This window comes from Pseudorasbora parva, chromosome 1 (genome assembly GCF_024679245.1).
Source record: "Pseudorasbora parva isolate DD20220531a chromosome 1, ASM2467924v1, whole genome shotgun sequence".
NCBI lineage: Eukaryota > Metazoa > Chordata > Actinopteri > Cypriniformes > Gobionidae > Pseudorasbora > Pseudorasbora parva.
Genome location: NC_090172.1, coordinates 36,457,805 through 36,476,276, shown reverse-complemented (window position 1 = coordinate 36,476,276; position 18,472 = coordinate 36,457,805). Strand labels below are relative to the sequence as shown.

General features: G+C 36.0%; 1 protein-coding gene across 4 annotated transcripts; it reads left to right on the top strand.

Annotated features, from left to right (window-relative positions):
- Nucleotides 1-2,301: 2,301 nt before the first annotated feature.
- On the top strand, nucleotides 2,302-15,393 carry slc7a9 (solute carrier family 7 member 9). Of its 4 annotated transcripts, none has more exons than XM_067450500.1 (14): nucleotides 4,835-4,913; nucleotides 5,673-5,773; nucleotides 6,029-6,174; nucleotides 6,544-6,691; nucleotides 7,507-7,749; nucleotides 7,826-7,951; nucleotides 8,273-8,372; nucleotides 8,740-8,784; nucleotides 8,970-9,093; nucleotides 10,111-10,214; nucleotides 10,333-10,429; nucleotides 10,562-10,711; nucleotides 11,203-11,377; nucleotides 14,540-15,393. In XM_067450500.1, the coding sequence occupies exons 3-14, from the start codon at nucleotides 6,070-6,072 to the stop codon at nucleotides 14,599-14,601; spliced, it is 1,479 nt and encodes a 492-aa protein (XP_067306601.1). In that variant the 5' UTR covers nucleotides 4,835-4,913; nucleotides 5,673-5,773; nucleotides 6,029-6,069; the 3' UTR covers nucleotides 14,602-15,393. The 4 variants fall into 4 exon arrangements, with proteins under 4 accessions (XP_067306586.1, XP_067306594.1, XP_067306601.1 ...); XM_067450509.1 differs by having other exon boundaries at nucleotides 5,673-5,791; XM_067450485.1 differs by lacking the exons at nucleotides 4,835-4,913; nucleotides 5,673-5,773 and adding an exon at nucleotides 2,302-2,438.
- The last annotated feature ends 3,079 nt before the right edge of the window (nucleotides 15,394-18,472 follow it).

Here is an 18,472-nt window from a genome sequence, read left to right as displayed (position 1 = left end):
CAGTGTAAACATAGCCTAAATTTCCTAGATTAGCAGTTGTGTAGAATTTTAACTGGTTAACTGTTTGATGAATTGCTGTGCTTAAGTGATTGCATAGTTTGTTTTGTTGATTTTTACTGAGACTGAGGTTCATTGGAGCATGTTTTATTTTTTATTTATTATAAGTATGTATGTGTTAGAATGTTGTTTGTTTCTCACTTATTTATTTAAAAAAAGGAAAATCTGTCTAAGAGTGCTTCCCAGTGAACTCGAGTTGGAACAGGCCTGAAGTGCTTTGGCATGTAAGTTATAAATCAAAAATCTATTTTTAGTATGAAATGTTGGACGACTATCTGCAAACAATTACGACTTATCATTGGTAAGTGAAAGAAAAGCGTTATGTATGCGTAAGAGAGTGTTTGTATGCTTATGAGCATGTGAAGCATGTAGGCACATGTCGCCTGTTCCCTTCCACAGACCCAGTGGACTGAGGTTCTGACAGAGAAAAATGACAAGGACATCATAACTTTGCTGTGCCTCGAATTCCCTCACAACCAGTGAGCAAAACACACAGACATATGCACCTCTCTGTCTGTCTTATTCTTGCCCTATGATGTAAATATATTCATATTACTCACCCTCTCGTTTTTCTAGCGGGCTATTAGTCATAAGTTTTGAGAATAGAAAGACATTTTCTATCCTGTGTTTAAGTTTTTTTCAATTGTTTGCCTTGAATTCCTCGTTTAGGTGTACTTCTCGAAATGAGGAATACAACAGTACAACTAAAATGATGCACATTATTAGAATGACAGAATTGAGCGTAGTCAATATGGTGGCCTGTTTCATCAATGGAGATACGAAAAGTAGTGCCGCCATCTCCTGGACATTGTTATTAAATCAGCAAGGGTTTCAATTAAAGTCCCCAGTAGTCAGTAATTGTATCCCTTAAAACTCATCTTTGATCACCAAAATGACATATTTAAATGTTTTTTCCTGTGAATTTTTTTGTCAAGTCTAAAATAGCTTGAACACTTCATAATGGAGCTCTTTCGGACAGGACACATAACAGTAATTAATACAATTATACTTTTGTTTGACTACGTTATTAAACAGCTAATAATATGTTATGTTACACAAACCATGTTCCCGTTCGCAATCTCAATCTGCCTGCAGTATGAGTCAGTAGCTATACTTTGAACAACAATTTATAACATCTCTGGAGTTATGATATAGCTATATTGCTAAATACCTGACGGAAAAATATACCAATAACCTGGCTTCTCTTGAAACGTCACAGCTTCTAAGAATAGTTAATGATATGCTAAAGTGCAGCACAATGACATGATTAGTTATAGTTTGTGACGTCAGAAACACCCAAGATTTCAAAACGTATTTGGTTCACTGCAGCCTTAAATAGAAAATACTCTGCAATGGTGATGACTTATGAACACATGGTTGCACATGGTTTGTCTTAAAGCATATTAAAAACACCATATAGATATAAACAACATTAAAAACTTGATTTTCACCACCAGGGGACTTTTAAAAAACGTCAAAAAGCGTAAAGAGTAACTAGAAATACAGTTAAAATCACAAAGACCACCTATTCAATAATATAAAGACAAATACTGTTTTGGAGAGACACGGGCCTGATTAATCTGCAACATTTTGATGAATCTGTGACAGATTTTGTGACGGGCCACTTGAAGCACATAAACATCATATATACTCAGATCATGCTGAACAGTTAAAGCACCTGACCTGGGGTGGTCTAGAGTTATAGTTTGTTCCTTATCCAGGTTAACATCTCATTGTAAGGTCAGCTGGATCCCTTTCAAATGCTCAATCGCACTATTGTTGTGCTCTTGTGAATGGTCTCGGGGTTTGTAGCCTGGTCTTTTATTCAGCAAATGTAAGAGAATTTCTCTGTATTATAGTAAATGAAACCCTGTCATTTAAACTGAATCCTGAATTTCATTTTCTCATCTATTGAGCGACAATTACAAGTGTGATAACGCACCGCATACTGATACTCATTTATTTCGGACAATTTGACTTTAACTCTAACGGATGGGCAATCAAATAAATCTATCTTAGAAACAAAATAAAACAATAAAACATGGGCATGTGTTGCTTTATGGGGTAAGTAAACATTCACATTACTTGGACATTTAAAATAAAATGCTCTTATGTAGATCATATACTGTAGCATACATATTATGTACATATTTTTTCAGATGGAGAATCAGTTGCATAAACATGTAGTCCATCTGAGATGTTTCTCTTGATTTCAGCGTTAAGCATGACAGAAGGATATGTACACAGTCAGTCATTGGTGACAGAGTCGGGTTAATTGTTAGCTGCTCAGATGCCACCCAGAAAGCATGTCTGTATAATCCCTCCTGTTATCACTTAAATATTCAGATCTGAGTTTGGGATAAGAAGGAGCCCATCTAAAGGTAAGGAATCATGTAAAGAGTACACTGTAAATAGATTTGCCTGCCCTTGGCTTGCTTGTCATTGGAAGTTATTTGATGAATAAATATTTTGAAAACTTAATTGAAGTATGAGAAAAATGTTGCTTTGTGGAGGAAGTATGATGTGGTGTGTCAATCAGTGATTTATCTATTATGAACTGTTAATACTTATTTATTTCAAGGTTAAATTGTTTATCATTTTGAAGAGTGGGAATGAGAACATTGATGCTGTTTGTCTCATTTATAGCCAAAGGACAGCTAGCCTATATGAAAGGAAATTACATTTAAGATGTTTGTTGGTTTGTGTTCACATCATGTATAGTGTGCAGTATATGTGAAGTCTACGGATTGTTAAAACATTGAGAATAGTTGTATAGTAACTAACATAACAAGATGCTGGAATTTGTTGTGCTGTCATTTGCGTAAATGTTAAAACTTTGCAATACAGTTACAATACACAAATGTTACATCATGTTAATACATTATGAATTAGCTGTCATGACCTAACAATGAACAATCCTCTTACAGTGTTTATTATTCTTCAATGTTAATTTCTACATACAGTACAGCCCAAAAGTTTGGACACATTATTATTTGTAATGTTTTTGAAAGAAGTTTCTTCTGCTCATCAAGTCTGCATTTATTTGATCAAAAATACAGAAAAAAATGTAATATTGTGAGATATTATTACAATTTAAAATAATTGGTTTTGAATTGATTATACTTTAAATGATCATTTATTTCTGTGATGTAAAGCTGAATTTTCAGGATCATTCCTCCAGTCTTCAGTGTCACATGATCCTTCAGAAATCATTCTAATGATGATTCATTTTCAAAGTTTGAAACAGTTCTGTTGCTTAATATGTTTTCATAACATGTGATACTTTTTTATAATACTTTGATGAATAAAAAGTAAAAAATAAAAATAAAAAGAAGCCAATGTTTTAAAAATAGAAATATTTTGTAACAACAATATACACCACTGGTCAGTTATTTGGGGTCAGTCATTTTTTTCTTTCTTTTTTGGAAATAAATCTAAATTTTATTCAGCAAGGATGTGTTAAATTGATTTTAAAAAATAATAGTAAAGGAGATTTATATTAGTTGAAAATATGTTTTTATTTTGAATAAATGCAGTTCTATTGAACCTTTTATTCATCAAATATATTAGGCAGCAGAACTGTTTCCAATACTCATAATAAATCAGAATATTAGAATGATTTCTGAAGGATCATGTGATAGACTGGATGTCACATGTGACACTGAAGACTGGAGTAACGATCCTGAAAATTCAGCTTTTCATCACAGAAATAAATGATTATTTAAAGTATAATAAATTGAAAACCAAATATTTTTAATAATAATTCACAATATTAAAAAAAATCTGTATTTTTGATCAAATAAATGCAGGCTTAATGAGCAGAAGAAACTTCTTTCAAAAACATTACAAATAATAATGTGTCCAAACTTTGGGCCTGTATATTATATAAATACATTTGTAACAAATCAAGGCAAGCGTAGTGTTAGTTCATGTCAATCAGCTGACTCTCAAGATGATCTACGTCTACTGATAGGAATACGCCGTCCATCACAGCGTCCCTTTATATAAGGTTCATTCAGAACAGAACCGTACAACCATAATTGGCCTCGCCCATAGTGTATGCTAATAGTCAATCCTCTTTGACAATAGTGATCCTGACACAATTTAAGTTGAATGAATTAACATTTATGAATCTATTACGAACAAACATAAATAACAATGAACAATAGTACATTTATAAATTAACATTAAACTAGAATAATAAATGCTGTCAATTGAAGGCAAAAGAGAGAAAAGTATTTTTATGTATTAATAAAAACTAGCTATTTAATGCCTGACTCGCTTCAAAACTCTATAGCCATATATAGATGCATCTCATCGGCCAGCTTTTAGACTCAACAAATGAGACAGTAGAGATGAGTACATCAATCAGAGAAGCTCTTCTTAACTGTAAAATGCATATTATGGTACTTATAATGAGATCATGGAGCTTACACTGCTTCAAGTAGATTATTTACAGCCCTGGCTTGTACTGAGTTCCATTGGGAGTGCTTTTGATCTGAGACGGTTCTGTGTTCTGGTCTACCTTGGCTTCACACTGTCACCCCCTCTTTCCAACCAAACCCTATCAAGTGTCTCTTTCAAAGAAGTATTGTGTTGGTCAGAGCCTGCTCACCTCTAGCCAATCCTGGTCCCTCTCCTCCTTCTTGTCACGTGTTTGCTTCAATCACGGTCAGCCAGGAGAATGACTGAATATTAAAGGTCCCACCTACTTTTGCTGGTTATTAAATACATGCATTTGCAAATGGATCAAAACTTATTTGCTGGAAAAGCTGAAAGCATTGCAGGTTGTCTTTCGCCTCACGCCTCGAGTCAAACATGATTCTCATGTGACGGTGGAATTGGTGGCACAGAAAGTAAGCTTGAGTTAACCTATATTTTGAGTTTGCTAACTGCACCTGAAAATGTATCACTCTGAAAAATATTTAATGCATTATTATGTTTGTTCAAATATTGAAGCAAAGTTTTAGATGATATATTTACTGTGAGTAAGTATTTTATACAAGTGCAGGTAAGGATGCAGTCATCTGAACTGAAGTATTGATGTGTGTTTGTATACACTGCAAATCTTCATGTTTATTGAGAGTATTTATAGGGTTACATAATGGTTCATCCAGATAATGGCAGCATTGATGGTTCTGTTTTGTATTGACGATCTATAAATCAATAAGAAAGTCTCATTACTGATATTTTCTTTCAAGTAGGTTTAGTATCAGAAGCTACTTGTAGACATCAACCTCACTGTCTTAATTGCAGAATTAAAAAGCATGTTACAATTGAAATATGAGAGGTAGAATACCTAACATACTAATAAACAGACCTTTAAGATAATTAATATTTAATTTATAATAATGTTAACTGCTACTGAGTTTACAGCAGTATATTTTTGCACTCAGTTCTAGTCTTAGCTTCTTGACTATTGTATAAACTGCACCTTTGATTATTGTACTGCAGTTGCTAGGAGACAAAATGACCTGAAGTGCATGTGGAGCAGATGTTATTGTGTATGAATAAAAAGATCTGTCAGAGAGCCCATAAACATATTGACGCTCATTCAACTGCATTAGCAACACTTAAAACATTGTAATGTCTTTAAACTTTAACTTGGCCTTTAGGATGCTTGAAGTAATCTGACATGATGAACTACACTAGCAGCAAGATATCAAAACAACAAGAATAAAAGGGATATATTGCTTACATCCAGACTTCCCTAGAAGTATGTCTTTTAGTTCGGGTTTGGTATATTTGTTCTTTTTTGTTTGTTTTTGTAATTCAATTTATAATATATCACTTTATTTTTGTTTATAATACATAAATGCATAGTAAAATGTATATATTACCATTTAAATGTTAAATATGTATAAATTAACATTAACCAAGCTGTTAGTTCATGATACCTGATCATAGTACATGTAATTAAGTTTATAGAAAAGAGTATACTAAAGTTTAAGTTTTGTATGAATTTCTTCAGGTTGACTGCACAAAATTAAAAAACTGTTGATCCTGTGAAAGATGGATGAGGATCTGAAAAAGGCGAACCTTCACAATGGGAGTTTCCCAGAGGCTCTGAAAGACAAAACGCATGAGCAGCCAAAAGCAGCAGTTCTGCATCAGAATGTGAGTACGAGAGAAAGAGAATCTTACTCATTATTGGCACATTACCAAAAAAAGAAAACAAAGAATGTGAAGAATGTTTAATGATCACTAGTTTCTGTCCAGAGTCGATGCATGTGGGCGTGTGAGTGTGTGTGTGAAGGGTTTAATTGTGGGTTAACTTGGCGGTGCCTGTCACCATCACTGCAGTGTAATCCCTTCCCTTCCTGACCTATCTGTCCAAGTGTTTTGTAGCTCTTGCTAATGACAAGTTTAACTATTTAATAGCTTTTGGTACAATTGATATATCATGCATCCCTAATTTTAACTACATTTCATAATAAATGAAACCAACCCTAACTGTTTAACCTTTCTCCTGTCTAAATGTCTCAGGTGGGTCTTGTAAGTGGCATCTGTCTGATAGTGGGAACAATGATTGGCTCAGGGATCTTCATTTCTCCCAAAGCGGTTCTGGAGGGAACTGGAGCCGTGGGTCCGTGTCTGTGTGTCTGGGCGGCGTGCGGAGTACTGGCTACGATGGGTCAGTAACCACAAAACAAAAACATTATCTACACGGTTGCACAAAAGCCTTGAGAAGCCTGATAACCCCTCATAACAAAGATTAAAGGGTGAGATTAGGCATCACCTCATGTATCGTGTCATATTTGTTTTGGATCTCACCATATGACGTTTCAAAAAGATTCTGTGTTTCTGAATGCAAAATCCAACCTTTTTATATAGTGTGCAACATTGTTTAAATGTCCAAAGACTGCGCCTTTATTCATTTGTGATGTTTTATTGCTAACACGTTACAATAAGGCTCAGTTAGTTAATGCATTAAGTAATAAAAACTAACATTGAGCAGAATTTTTGTATTAACCTAGGTTCATGTTAATTTATATATTACTTTATTTTTGTTCATAATACATAAATGCACAGTTAAAATAATTATTGACCATTGAAATGTTAAATATTTATAAATTAACATTATCCAAGATTGTCTGTTCATGATGCCTAATGCAAAGTAGTGTTACTTTGTTTTGCTCCATTCGTTGCTTTACTGCATTATGTGTTACAAATATGTAAATCTAAACGAAATCTTTATTTTATCCAGCGCTTTCTGCTGAGATTATAGTTGGGCAAAGTCAAGGAGGTTAATCAGATATGTTCACTCACTCAGAAACACTCTTTTTAAGTCACATACTGTTCAGGAAAATTCCCAAGACACAGAAATCCTCTTTAGTTTAATACTGACTCTGCCTGCAGAAGACCTTTCGGTAATGGACTCATTGACCTCAACTTGAGCACTGTGAAACTAATGTGAAAATATGTGCGTGTGTGTGTGTGTCTGTGCAGGGGCCCTCTGCTATGCCGAGCTAGGCACAATGATCATGAAGTCTGGTGGTGAGTATCCATACCTGATGGAGGGCTTTGGGCCAGTGCTGGCATACCTATATTCCTGGACCACAATCATCGTGTTAAAGCCTTCTTCATTTGCCATCATTGCCCTGAGCTGTGCCGAGTACGCTTCCACTCCGTTTTACCCAGGATGCACGCCTCCTCAAGTGGTTACCAAATGCCTGGCTGCAGCTTGTATCTGTATGTGGAAGTCTAGGCCCTGTTTATAATCCAATTACATTATTTTTCTCTAACCCTCACTTTGTTCTCTTATCAGTAATAATTACACTCATCAACTGTCTGAGTGTGACGCTGGCCTCCAGAGTGCAGAACTTTTTCACAGCCGCCAAACTCTTGATTATTGTCGTTATCGTGGTTTCAGGCATCGTTCTGTTGGCTCAAGGTATCACTCTGTTCCCTGAGAACAATCAAACCTTTTACCTGACCTCGTATCTTATTGCCAGATCTGATTTTGTGACTCCTATCGTTTTTATTGACTGACTTGTGTGACATTGAAAAGGGCAGCAGCATGGACTGTACCAAATAGAACTTGATAACAGATAAAGAAATTAATTTTTTTCATAATGTTGTTGAAAGATTACTCATTGTAGACTATGCCCAGAGATTAGTGTAGATGTGTGTTAAGATAAGGTGACGACCTCTGTAAATGTTAAACGAAATATCAATAAAATGTGTCTTTTTATTATGTTCCAATTGTTTGTAGGCAATACACAGAATCTTAGAGACCCATTTGCAGGGGCAACAACATCATTTGGAGCAATTGGCCTCGCATTTTACAATGGTCTCTGGGCTTATGATGGATGGTAAAGTATTGATGAGATCATATAATGTTGCACATGGGGCATATGAGGCTAATGTTAAGCAGCAGTGTATAACTTTTTGAAAAGATTAATAGAAATGATGCCCATTTTCACAGTCTAATAATAAATGGAATTATCATTAGATAATGAAACTGAATCTAATGCTTGGAAACTGAAACATTAGATAAGGGAATTTGAATGCTTGTCAAAACTTAAATCCAATAGGATCTGTTTTTAGTTGTCTGGACTTTCACCAGATCATTCTCAATCCTGTGGCTTTATCGTTCTGAGAGAAGCGTGTATAAGACCAGAAGTCGGCTTCAGTCAGCTATGGGAATTCAAATCAAAGAGCTCTTTTCTTTCTTCATAGGAATCAGCTTAACTTCATAACAGAAGAGCTGAAAAATCCATACAAGTGAGACTGAAATGTTCTAAATTCAAATTCTTTTTCTCTAAAACTTGTGAAATCTGTAATATAACATAATTGTCCAATTGTCCATGTCCATGTTTCCCCCATTTAATCTAGTATGTTATACAGTGTTAGCCATGAAGATCTTATATGATTGTTTTTATTTATTTTTATTATACATTTTTTTACAGAAACCTTCCCCTAGCAATCATAATTGGGATTCCCCTGGTTACTGTGTGCTATATATTTGTCAACATTGCATATTTTACTGTCATGACCCCTGTTGAACTTTTGCAGTCTTCTGCTGTTGCTGTGGTGAGTGTGTTTTGTATTCCTGGTCATAGTGATTTCCAGACCTCTAAATTCTATTTCTATTGAGAATAGGTATTTTCCCTAGTTCTAAAACATGTAATCAGCCAGCAAATTTTGCAGTTTTTCTAAGAAAAAACGTATTTATTGTCTGTAAGTTAAAGGGTTAGTTCACCCAAAAATGAAATTGATGTCATTAATGACTCAGCCTAATGTCGTTCCACACCCGTAAGACCTTCATTCATCATCGGAACACAGTTTAAGATATTTTATATTTTAGTCCCAGAGCATATGCAGTCTATGCACACTATACTGTCCATGTCCAGAAAGCTAATAAAAACATCATCAAAGTAGTCCATATGTGACATCAGTTGGTTGATTAGAGTCTCTTGAAGCATCGAAAATACATTTTGGTCCAAAAATATCAAAAACTACGATTTATTCACCATTTTGTCTTCTCCATGTGCCTCCAAAAAGAATCAAACGGTTATTGAATCAGTGAATCGATCAATGATTTGGGTCGCCAATGTCACGTGATTTCAGCAGATTGGCAGTTTGACACGAACCGAACTGCTGAAATCACGTGACATTGGCGACCCGACTCATTGATCGATTCACTGATTCAATAACCGTTTGATTCTTTTTGAAGGCACATGGAGGAGAAGACAAGGCTGAATAAAGTCGTAGTTTTTGATATTTTTGGACCAAAATGTATTTTCGATGCTTCAAGAGACTCTAATCAACCAACTGATGTCACATATGGACTACTTTGATGATGTTTTTATTAGCTTTCTGGACATGGACGGTATAGTGTGCATAGACTGCATTATGCTCTGGGGCTAAAATATAAAATATCTTAAACTGTGTTCTGAAGATGAACGGAGGTCTTACGGGTGTGGAACAACATTAGGGTCATTAATGACATAAATTTCATTTTTGGGTGAACTAACCCTTTAATAAATACATGTGCAATGATTTTTGGATTGTACTAAATTGATTACGAAATCACTGGATTCTCCACAGACCTTTGGTGACAGAGTGCTGTACCCATTATCATGGGTCGTGCCTCTATTTGTGGTCTTTTCCACTTTTGGTGCCGCCAATGGGAGCTGTTTCACTGGAGGCAGGTTAGTAACAAACTTCAGCTGTTTTATAGACATTTGCACACTGGATTAATTGCATGCTGAATACTGTGTTCTGGGCCTGACACTTATACTGTCTGTTGTCACTGTTTGTACCTGTTAGGTTGACGTATGTGGCAGGACGGGAGGGTCACATGGTTAGGATCATGTCATACATCAGTGTGAAACGTTACACACCTTCTCCAGCTCTCATGTTTAACGTAAGTCGCATGTAACATTCCATCCTCAACACTTTCTGGACAAGGCTTATCGCTATTTTGACAACTGTTTTAAACACATTAGCATTCATTTCGATTTGTGATAAAGTATTTGTTCTTGTATGTGATTTGCAGGGCCTCCTGTCAATCATCTACATCATCCCAGCAGACATAAACACTCTCATCAATTACTTCAGTTTTGCTCAGTGGGTTTTCTATGGGCTCACATGCCTCGTGCTCATCGTTATGCGATTCACTAGAAAGGAGCTTCAGAGACCTGTCAAGGTTAGAGCACATTATGTATGGGGACATAGCACAATGTGACTGGATAAAAAAACAAGTATATTAATTTAGCAGATGCTATTATGCAGAGCAGATTGAGATAAAGATCAAAAGCTGTTTGTCATAAGACCCATAAATAATCGGAAAGGCAACTACAAGAGTAAATAGAAGCTAGAACAAAAGTGAAATTCTGAGAATTATTTTTTTTATATATGAAGTTAATCATAGCAAGTGCCTTTGTGTATGGTTTTGAGGTGCTTTAGTACTTGCAGAAGAGATGTGTCTAAATAGTAATTGTTTCTTTCCCTGTCTAGCTATTGCAGTAAAGCATTCTGGGTCTCAAATTGTGTCTGTATTTTATATAGCTCATATATAGTTTCTGTCATGGAATGTGGTAGATATTTAAAATTAAATGGAAAAATGTGGCTCAATGGCATGGAGTGAATCAACCATAAATCTAATCTATTGTAAAAATTGAATTTTGTTCCTCTCAGGTGCCGATAGTCATTCCTGCTTTGGTGGTGATTGTGTCCTGTTACCTGGTTCTTGCTCCCATCATAGACAAGCCTGAGTGGGAGTACCTGTACTGCACAGGGTTCATAGTCGGCGGTCTTCTCTTATATGTGCCCTTCATTTACTACAAATTCAACTGGACTCGCCGCTTCATGAGTAAGTAGCTGGAAATTACCAGAGGTGGACAGCAACTAAGTACATTTACTTGAGTTACTTAAGTACAGTGTCTGAGTATCTACACTTTACTTGAGTATAATTTTTTCTGGAAACTTATGACTGTAACTTCACTACATTTGAAAGCCAAATATTGTACTTTTTACTCCACAACATTTCTATCAAGGTCCTCAAAGTTCAAAGTCATTTCTGTAGCAGCTTTGAAAGTCAGTGGATGATTTAATTTTTTTCTTCTTTAAAAGGTGTTTGGGTTTTTGCAGAAAGCCTTTCAGGAATCACTCTTTTAGAGTCAAGTGAAGATCAATGATTTCACAGCATTTTTTGAACATTGATTTATAGTTTATAGCAAAATGGAAGAAGGCGGATGTCAACATTTTCATTTTGTCGAGTAATCACAGACAAAGTTGATTATGTCTTAAAGGTGCACTATGTAGTATTTTTGCAGTAAAATATCCTAAAACCACTAGGCCGGTGTTATATATTTTGTTCAGTTGAGTTCTTACAATATCCCAGATGTTTCCAACTATTTGTAAATTGTGAGAAAATTGCTATTTTAACTAAGGACAGGGACGTTTCAGCATTGCATTTGACGGAGTCGCCTGTCCATTGCGTCATATCTGCGCTACCCTCGGTTTCGGCTTTTATTTGGCAGGAGCGCATTACTCTTAGCAGTGGGAAAAAGTAAACGCACGGAGTAACGTCATAACATCGTTTTAAACACACTTAAATGTATCTAATATGATAAACAGAGCTCCATTACCTCAAAATCATAACCGGAAGAGCGGATCAATGCAGGCGCCCGGCGACTGTCTCCCGCCCCTTCATAATAAAAGTCCCGGTATTCGCGAGGCGGGTATTTGTTTAACAATCGCTCCAGCAGCTGTGCTCAGGTCCACAACATTCGGTCCTGCTCTGCTTTAGACTACAATAATGTTAATAACCGCATGCATGAACGTGATTTCTGCCTGAGTCCTATTTTCCACCGGCTGTGATGAGAAGACCACATCTCCCAAGATGCTGCACTCACACTTTGCGTCATCAAACTACGCATTTGTTTTGAATAGGCGCCCTCCAGTTGCATAATGCACCTTTAAGTGAAGGTAAACTGTTGAGAGAATATCAGATGTGTATCAGTGTATTGGATCCGTGCATTCGACCTTAACGCAACACTTGGTAACTTTTGCTCTCGGGGTCCCCCTACAGTTGGGAAAAAATTATGTCCTCAACTACTGTCATAAGCTCTGTCATCCTACAACAAGGGATGCCATCGCGCGTGCATTTGTTGACATGACAACCCTGATAGCCCTGAACTAGTAATGCGCGGGTCGTCTCATAACCCGCGGACGCCGTATGTCTATTTAATGGTCGTGGGTGTGGGGCTGGTTGTAAAAATATATACAGTGGTGTGGGGCGGGCCAAATAATTTCATGAAAGCGGGTTGGTGCAGCACTAACCCCTCAGTTACACTGAACACGTGTGCGGCGCATTACGGCTGCGACAAGGTTTTATTCCGTCCTCCACGTGGTGCAAACTCACACCAGGAGCATATCAGAAGCGGAGCGACTGGATGCGTGAGACCACGTGATTTGCCTGTCCGACGTCCATTTCTTGTCTCCTACCAAGGATATATTGCCAATATACATGCAATATGTTTGGGAGTCTGCACAGGGTGTTTATTTTGAAATTGACAAGGATTTTTGACTTTTATTTTGTATTTCCAGTGCGACTTGGACGCGCGTCCGTCAAAAATAGACTAGGCACCTATATTTAGCGAAGTGGTGCGGAGAGCTGCTTCTGGGAAGCTTCTAAAACACGTCACGGCCGGTGTAAACACAAGCATTAACTAGAATGGGCGCAATCAGCTCCGGTAGCCGTGTCGCAGCCGTAATGCGCCGCACACGTGTTCAGTGTAAATGAGGGGTAACAGTTACCCTGAACACTGCAGGAGGAGTTCACAAGCAGGTGTTCTTCTGGCGTTGCGAGTGACATGTCTTCATCCCAGGTACAGTCAGTGGCATATATTTCAGCATGTCATATGAATATAATTTCATGGGTTTTATTTTTTTCAAACGCCAAATAATCGCGATGCTCACGTTTACAAGCCAGCGTCATTATAGTAGACTATTGGTTACCGTTTTACAGAATCTATATGATACTTCAATTCAATGTTTGAGTGGTAGGTAATCACCATAACAAGCATGACAGCATCGAGCAAATGCTGGTCCAATGTTGATCCTCGTCCTGCCTTTAATCCCATCACTTTTTCGTTTCCTCTTATTGCTTTTCTCCAACCAAACCGTTTTCTTTCTTATTTGTCTGTGCTGCTTCGGACATGACTATATTATCCGACGAACAAAGTTGGGCTCGCACGTCCGAATTTAAGGAAGTGTGGGTGTTGGTGGAAGTGACGTATATGCCGTAAAGCAGTCGAATTTTGTAGTTCTTTTTGTTCTCGGGTTACTTCCCGAAACCCGAAGTTTAAAAGTACGATTAAAAACGATGCAGACCCCATCAGGCTATGGCAGACGTGTCATTCAACCTATTGTAAGTCGATGTATCATCACAAGAGTCTGGAAAATATATTATGAAGGTTGAAAAGTTACCTAGTGCTGCTTTAAAGTGACAGCAGCTTTGTAACTTTAATACAAGTAGTCGAATGCTAGTATGTCGGATGAAGCATCACTAACTGGCTTAAACCATCATGATGGCATAGTGTGCATTTATACAACAATGATAAAATAATGCGTTGACATAAAAAGGAAATTTACTTTTGATAATTTTAAAATTTACTTTGAAAATTAACTTTAATAACAAATACTTCTGTACTTTTACTCAAGTAAAAATCAGTTTTTACAACTTTCTCTTGTAACGGTGTAATATTTGACCAGTAGTACTGTTACTTTTACTCAGGTAATGAAGTTGTGTACTTTGTCCACCTCTGGAAATTACATGTTTGGATTTATTCCAGCAATCAAAATGTATGTTTGTCTTGACCCTTGACATTTATAATAATTATTTGTTTTCTGAATAATATATAACTTTTAGTTATATATCAGAAACATTTAGTCAAGGAATGGCTTACTAATTAAATGGCAATTCTTCCCAAATGCTTAATTCTAACACTTCACCTGTTAACGCTTTCAGGGCCACTCACCATGCACCTTCAGCTACTACTGAAAGTTGTTCCACCTGAAAAGATTGAGTGACAGTTGTCAAACCGGAGGAAAGACACAGATGTAATAGCCAGCAATGGACGACACTGATCCGTGGAAATGTAGATAAAGGATCCTTAAAGGGAACATGTCTGCATATGGACAGATTTTGTTTTTATTATTCCTAATGCCATTGTTTTTATAATGTATTACAAGCTCTTCCCAGGTCACAGGGATATGTTTTTACTTTAAAGAATAACACAACACTTCAGAGAAACTTCCAGTTTATCTAACTTATTATTGTGTAATTAAATCCACGTTTGTTGTACAGGATAGCAATGATCATTTTTTCCAAGTTTATTGAACTTGAATGAATTAATTGTGTTAATATATTGACTCAGACTCATTTAATCGCAGTAGAAGAATTGTAGTAATTCAAGTCTTTAAGTATCCTAACAGCCTAAGTAACAGGTGAATTGATTTTTAAATGCTTTTGTTGAGGCCTATTTTAATTGTCACACATTTTTTAACTGTTCATAATGTATTTTTAATTCAGTTACTATTAAAGCTTTAAATTACTCTGAAATAGTTTTTAACTGCCAGAAAAGTGGTACCTGTTACGTGTTTTTTTTTTATTTTTTTATTGGGTTTATTGGGATTGACTTTATTTATAGCCATTAGAAATTACTTTTATAGGAATTGTTGGACTTGGTTGCAATCATAAATCAATAAATTTAATCGATTATAATTTTAGTATAATAAAAATGTACTGATGTGGTGATAATAATGAGATGGTTTTAACAACTTTTAAAGACTTTTGTTGAGGCCAATTTTAACCCTTGTGCGTAACAGCACAATTTAAAAAAATTAAACAATTTAAAAAAATTGTCCATGTCAAAAACTATTATAAAAAATGTGAAGCTTGGGTGTACAGACTTAAGTTTGGTCTCATTTTAAAAAGACCCATGGCAGATTATTAGGTAACACTTTACAATAAGGTTTCATTAGTTACCATTAGTTAATGTATTAATTAATATGAATTAACCATGAGCAGTGCATTTGTTACTGTATTTATTAATGTTAGTTAATAAAAATACAGCTGTTAATAGTTTGTTCATGTTGGTTCACAGTGCATTAAATAATGTTAACAGTATTTTTTAATAACGTTTACTGTTATTAATATTTTTAATAACAGTATTTTTAATAAAGTAAATGTTAAAATTAACTTAAACATATATAAATAAATGCTTTAAGTGCAGTTCATGTTACTATTTAACCTTATTATAAAGTGTTACAGATTATTGTTGAAGTAAAAAAAAGTTATAGAGGTTTGTGAAAATGATTTATGCACATTATTTTATATTAAGTGTATTTTATATATTTTATATAACATGCAAGGCAAAGCAAGTTTATTTATATAGCACATTTCATACACAATGGCAATTCAAAGTGCTTTACATAGAAAGGAATTAAAATAGGGATAACAAATGCATAAGAAAAAGAATACAATGTAAAGAGAATTAAAAATAATAAAATCATGATAACCAAAGAAAAGAACAAAGGTAAACTAAAATAGTTATAAAAATAATTAAAAAATGATGCATAGATGAGGTGCGATCAGTCGGACATACAGTGCTCAGAGCTCATTCAGTAAATGAACAGCTGAACAGATGTGTTTTGAGTCTGGATTTGAATGTGGCTTCTGTTGGAGCACATCTGATCTGTTCAGGAAGCTGGTTCCAACTGCGACTGGCATAATAGCTTAAAGCAGACTCTCCTTGCTTTGAGTGAACTCTTGGTATTTCTAACTGACTTGATCCTGCTGATCTGAGTGATCTGTTCGGTTTGTATTTAATCAGCATATCTGCGATGTTTTGAGGTCCTAGCACATTGAGAGATTTATAAACAAGTAGTAGTACTTTAAAATCGACCCTAAATGTAACTGGAAGCCAGTGTAAAGACCTGAGGACTGGTGTGATATGGTCATATTTTCTGGTTCTGCTCACAATCCTGGCAGCAGCGTTCTGTATGAGCTGCAGCTGTCTAATAGTCTTTTTGGGAAGGCCGGTGAGAAGGCCATTACAATAGTCCACCCTACTGGTGATGAAAGCATGAACCAGTTTCTCTAAGTCTTGCCTGGAGACAAAACATCTAATTCTTGCAATATTTTTCAGATGATAGTATGCTGATTTAGTTATTGCTTTGACATGACTACTGAAGCTCAGGTCTGACTCCAAGATTCCTGACTTGATTTTTTTGTTATCAGACCTTTAGCCTCAAGATATGCGTTCACCTTAAGAATTTCATCTTTGTTTCCAAATGTAGTGATTTCAGTTTTATCTTTGTTTTACTGAAGATAGTTTTGGCACATCCAGTTGTTAACTTCATCAATGCATTTGCACAGCGAGTCAATGGGGCTGTAGTCATTAGGTGACAGTGCTAAGTAGATCTGAGTGTCGTCAGCGTAGCTGTGGTAAGCAATATTGTTATTTTTCATTATTTGGCTCAGTGGCAGCATTTACAGGTTAAACAGGAGTGGTGCAAGAATTGACCCTTGTGGGACTCCGCATGTCATGGATGTCCACTCAGACTTATGGTCTCCTATACTCACATAATAACCTCTCCCTTCTAAGTATGACCTGAACCATTTGAGGACCATCCCAGAAAGCCCAACCCAGTTTTCCAGCCTGTCAAGAAGTATGTTGTGATCAACAGTATCGAATGCAGCACTGAGGTTGAGTAGAACCAGAATTGATGTTTTGCCTGTATCAGTATTTAAGCGAATATCATTTATAATCTTTATGAGCGCTGTCTCTGTGCTGTGATGTGGTCGGAAAACAGATTGAAAATTGTCAAAGAATCCGTTTGAGTTTAAGAATTTGTTTAGTTGATTGAAAACAACCTTTTCAATGATCTTGCCAATGAAGGGGAGATTTGAGATTGGTCTGTAGTTGCTCAATATGGAGTTATCCAGATTTTTCTTTTTCAGAAGAGGCTTAACTATTGCAGTTTTAAGGGTGGTTGGAAAAGTCCCATAGAGAAGTGAGGAGTTTACCACTTCTAGGAGATCTGCTTCTAAACAGTTAAACACAATTTTGAAAAAAAGAAGTGGGGCGCAAGTCAAGGGCGCAGGTTGATGTTTTAAGGTGCTATAGTGTGTCTTCTAAAATTTTACCGTCAATTGTTTCGAAATCAGACATAGTAATTTTCTGAGGTTTTGGTCTGATCTGTCTGACCCCAGAGCAACTCAAGGATGTGCTGATTCCCTTTCTGATATTTTTGATTTTCTCTGAGAAGAAGGAAGCAAACTTGCTGCATTTGCTGTCTAAGAGCATTTCTCTGGGAATGTGACTCGGGGGGTTTATTAGTCTGTCTACAGTAGCAAAAAGAGTGTGTGTGTTGTTAATGTTTCTGTTTATAATATTTGAGAAGAAGGTCTGTCTAGCTTTGCCTAGTTCAACATTGAAAGCATGAAGGTATGCTTGGTTTTAAAAGATAAAGCCTTTATAAACAGCACATTAGTGTTCTCATTTAAGCATCTCTTTTTTACAGAGACAGATCTAGCTTCAATGGCAGGAGAGATTGACATATCAAAGAAAATACAGAAATGATCAGACAGTGCCACATCCTTAATAACAATCGATGAAATGTTTAGACCCTTACTGATAAGTAAATCTAGAGTGTGTCCATGATTGTGTGTGGGTCCATTTACATGCTGTGTCAAATCAAAAGTGTTAAGAACAGTCATGAGCTCTTTTGTTGTACTGGATTCAGCATTGTCTATGTGAAGAAATTATTGATAACAGTTCTGTACATTCCTCAATAAAGGCTGGAGAGTACTTTGGAGGCCTGTTCAATGATAAGCAGGATGCATGGAGCACCTTTTAGCACAATACCCAGATATTCTAGAGACAAATATTCACCA

Excerpts from the sequence above, each read along its gene's own strand:
- slc7a9 (XM_067450485.1), top strand. The coding sequence starts at position 6,070 with ATGGATGAGGATCTGAAAAAGGCGAACCTTCACAATGGGAGTTTCCCA. Across the intron at positions 7,750-7,825 it reads CCTGGCTGCAGCTTGTATCT|TAATAATTACACTCATCAAC; the intron begins GTATGTGGAAGT and ends TTCTCTTATCAG. Across the intron at positions 10,430-10,561 it reads CTCCAGCTCTCATGTTTAAC|GGCCTCCTGTCAATCATCTA; the intron begins GTAAGTCGCATG and ends TGTGATTTGCAG.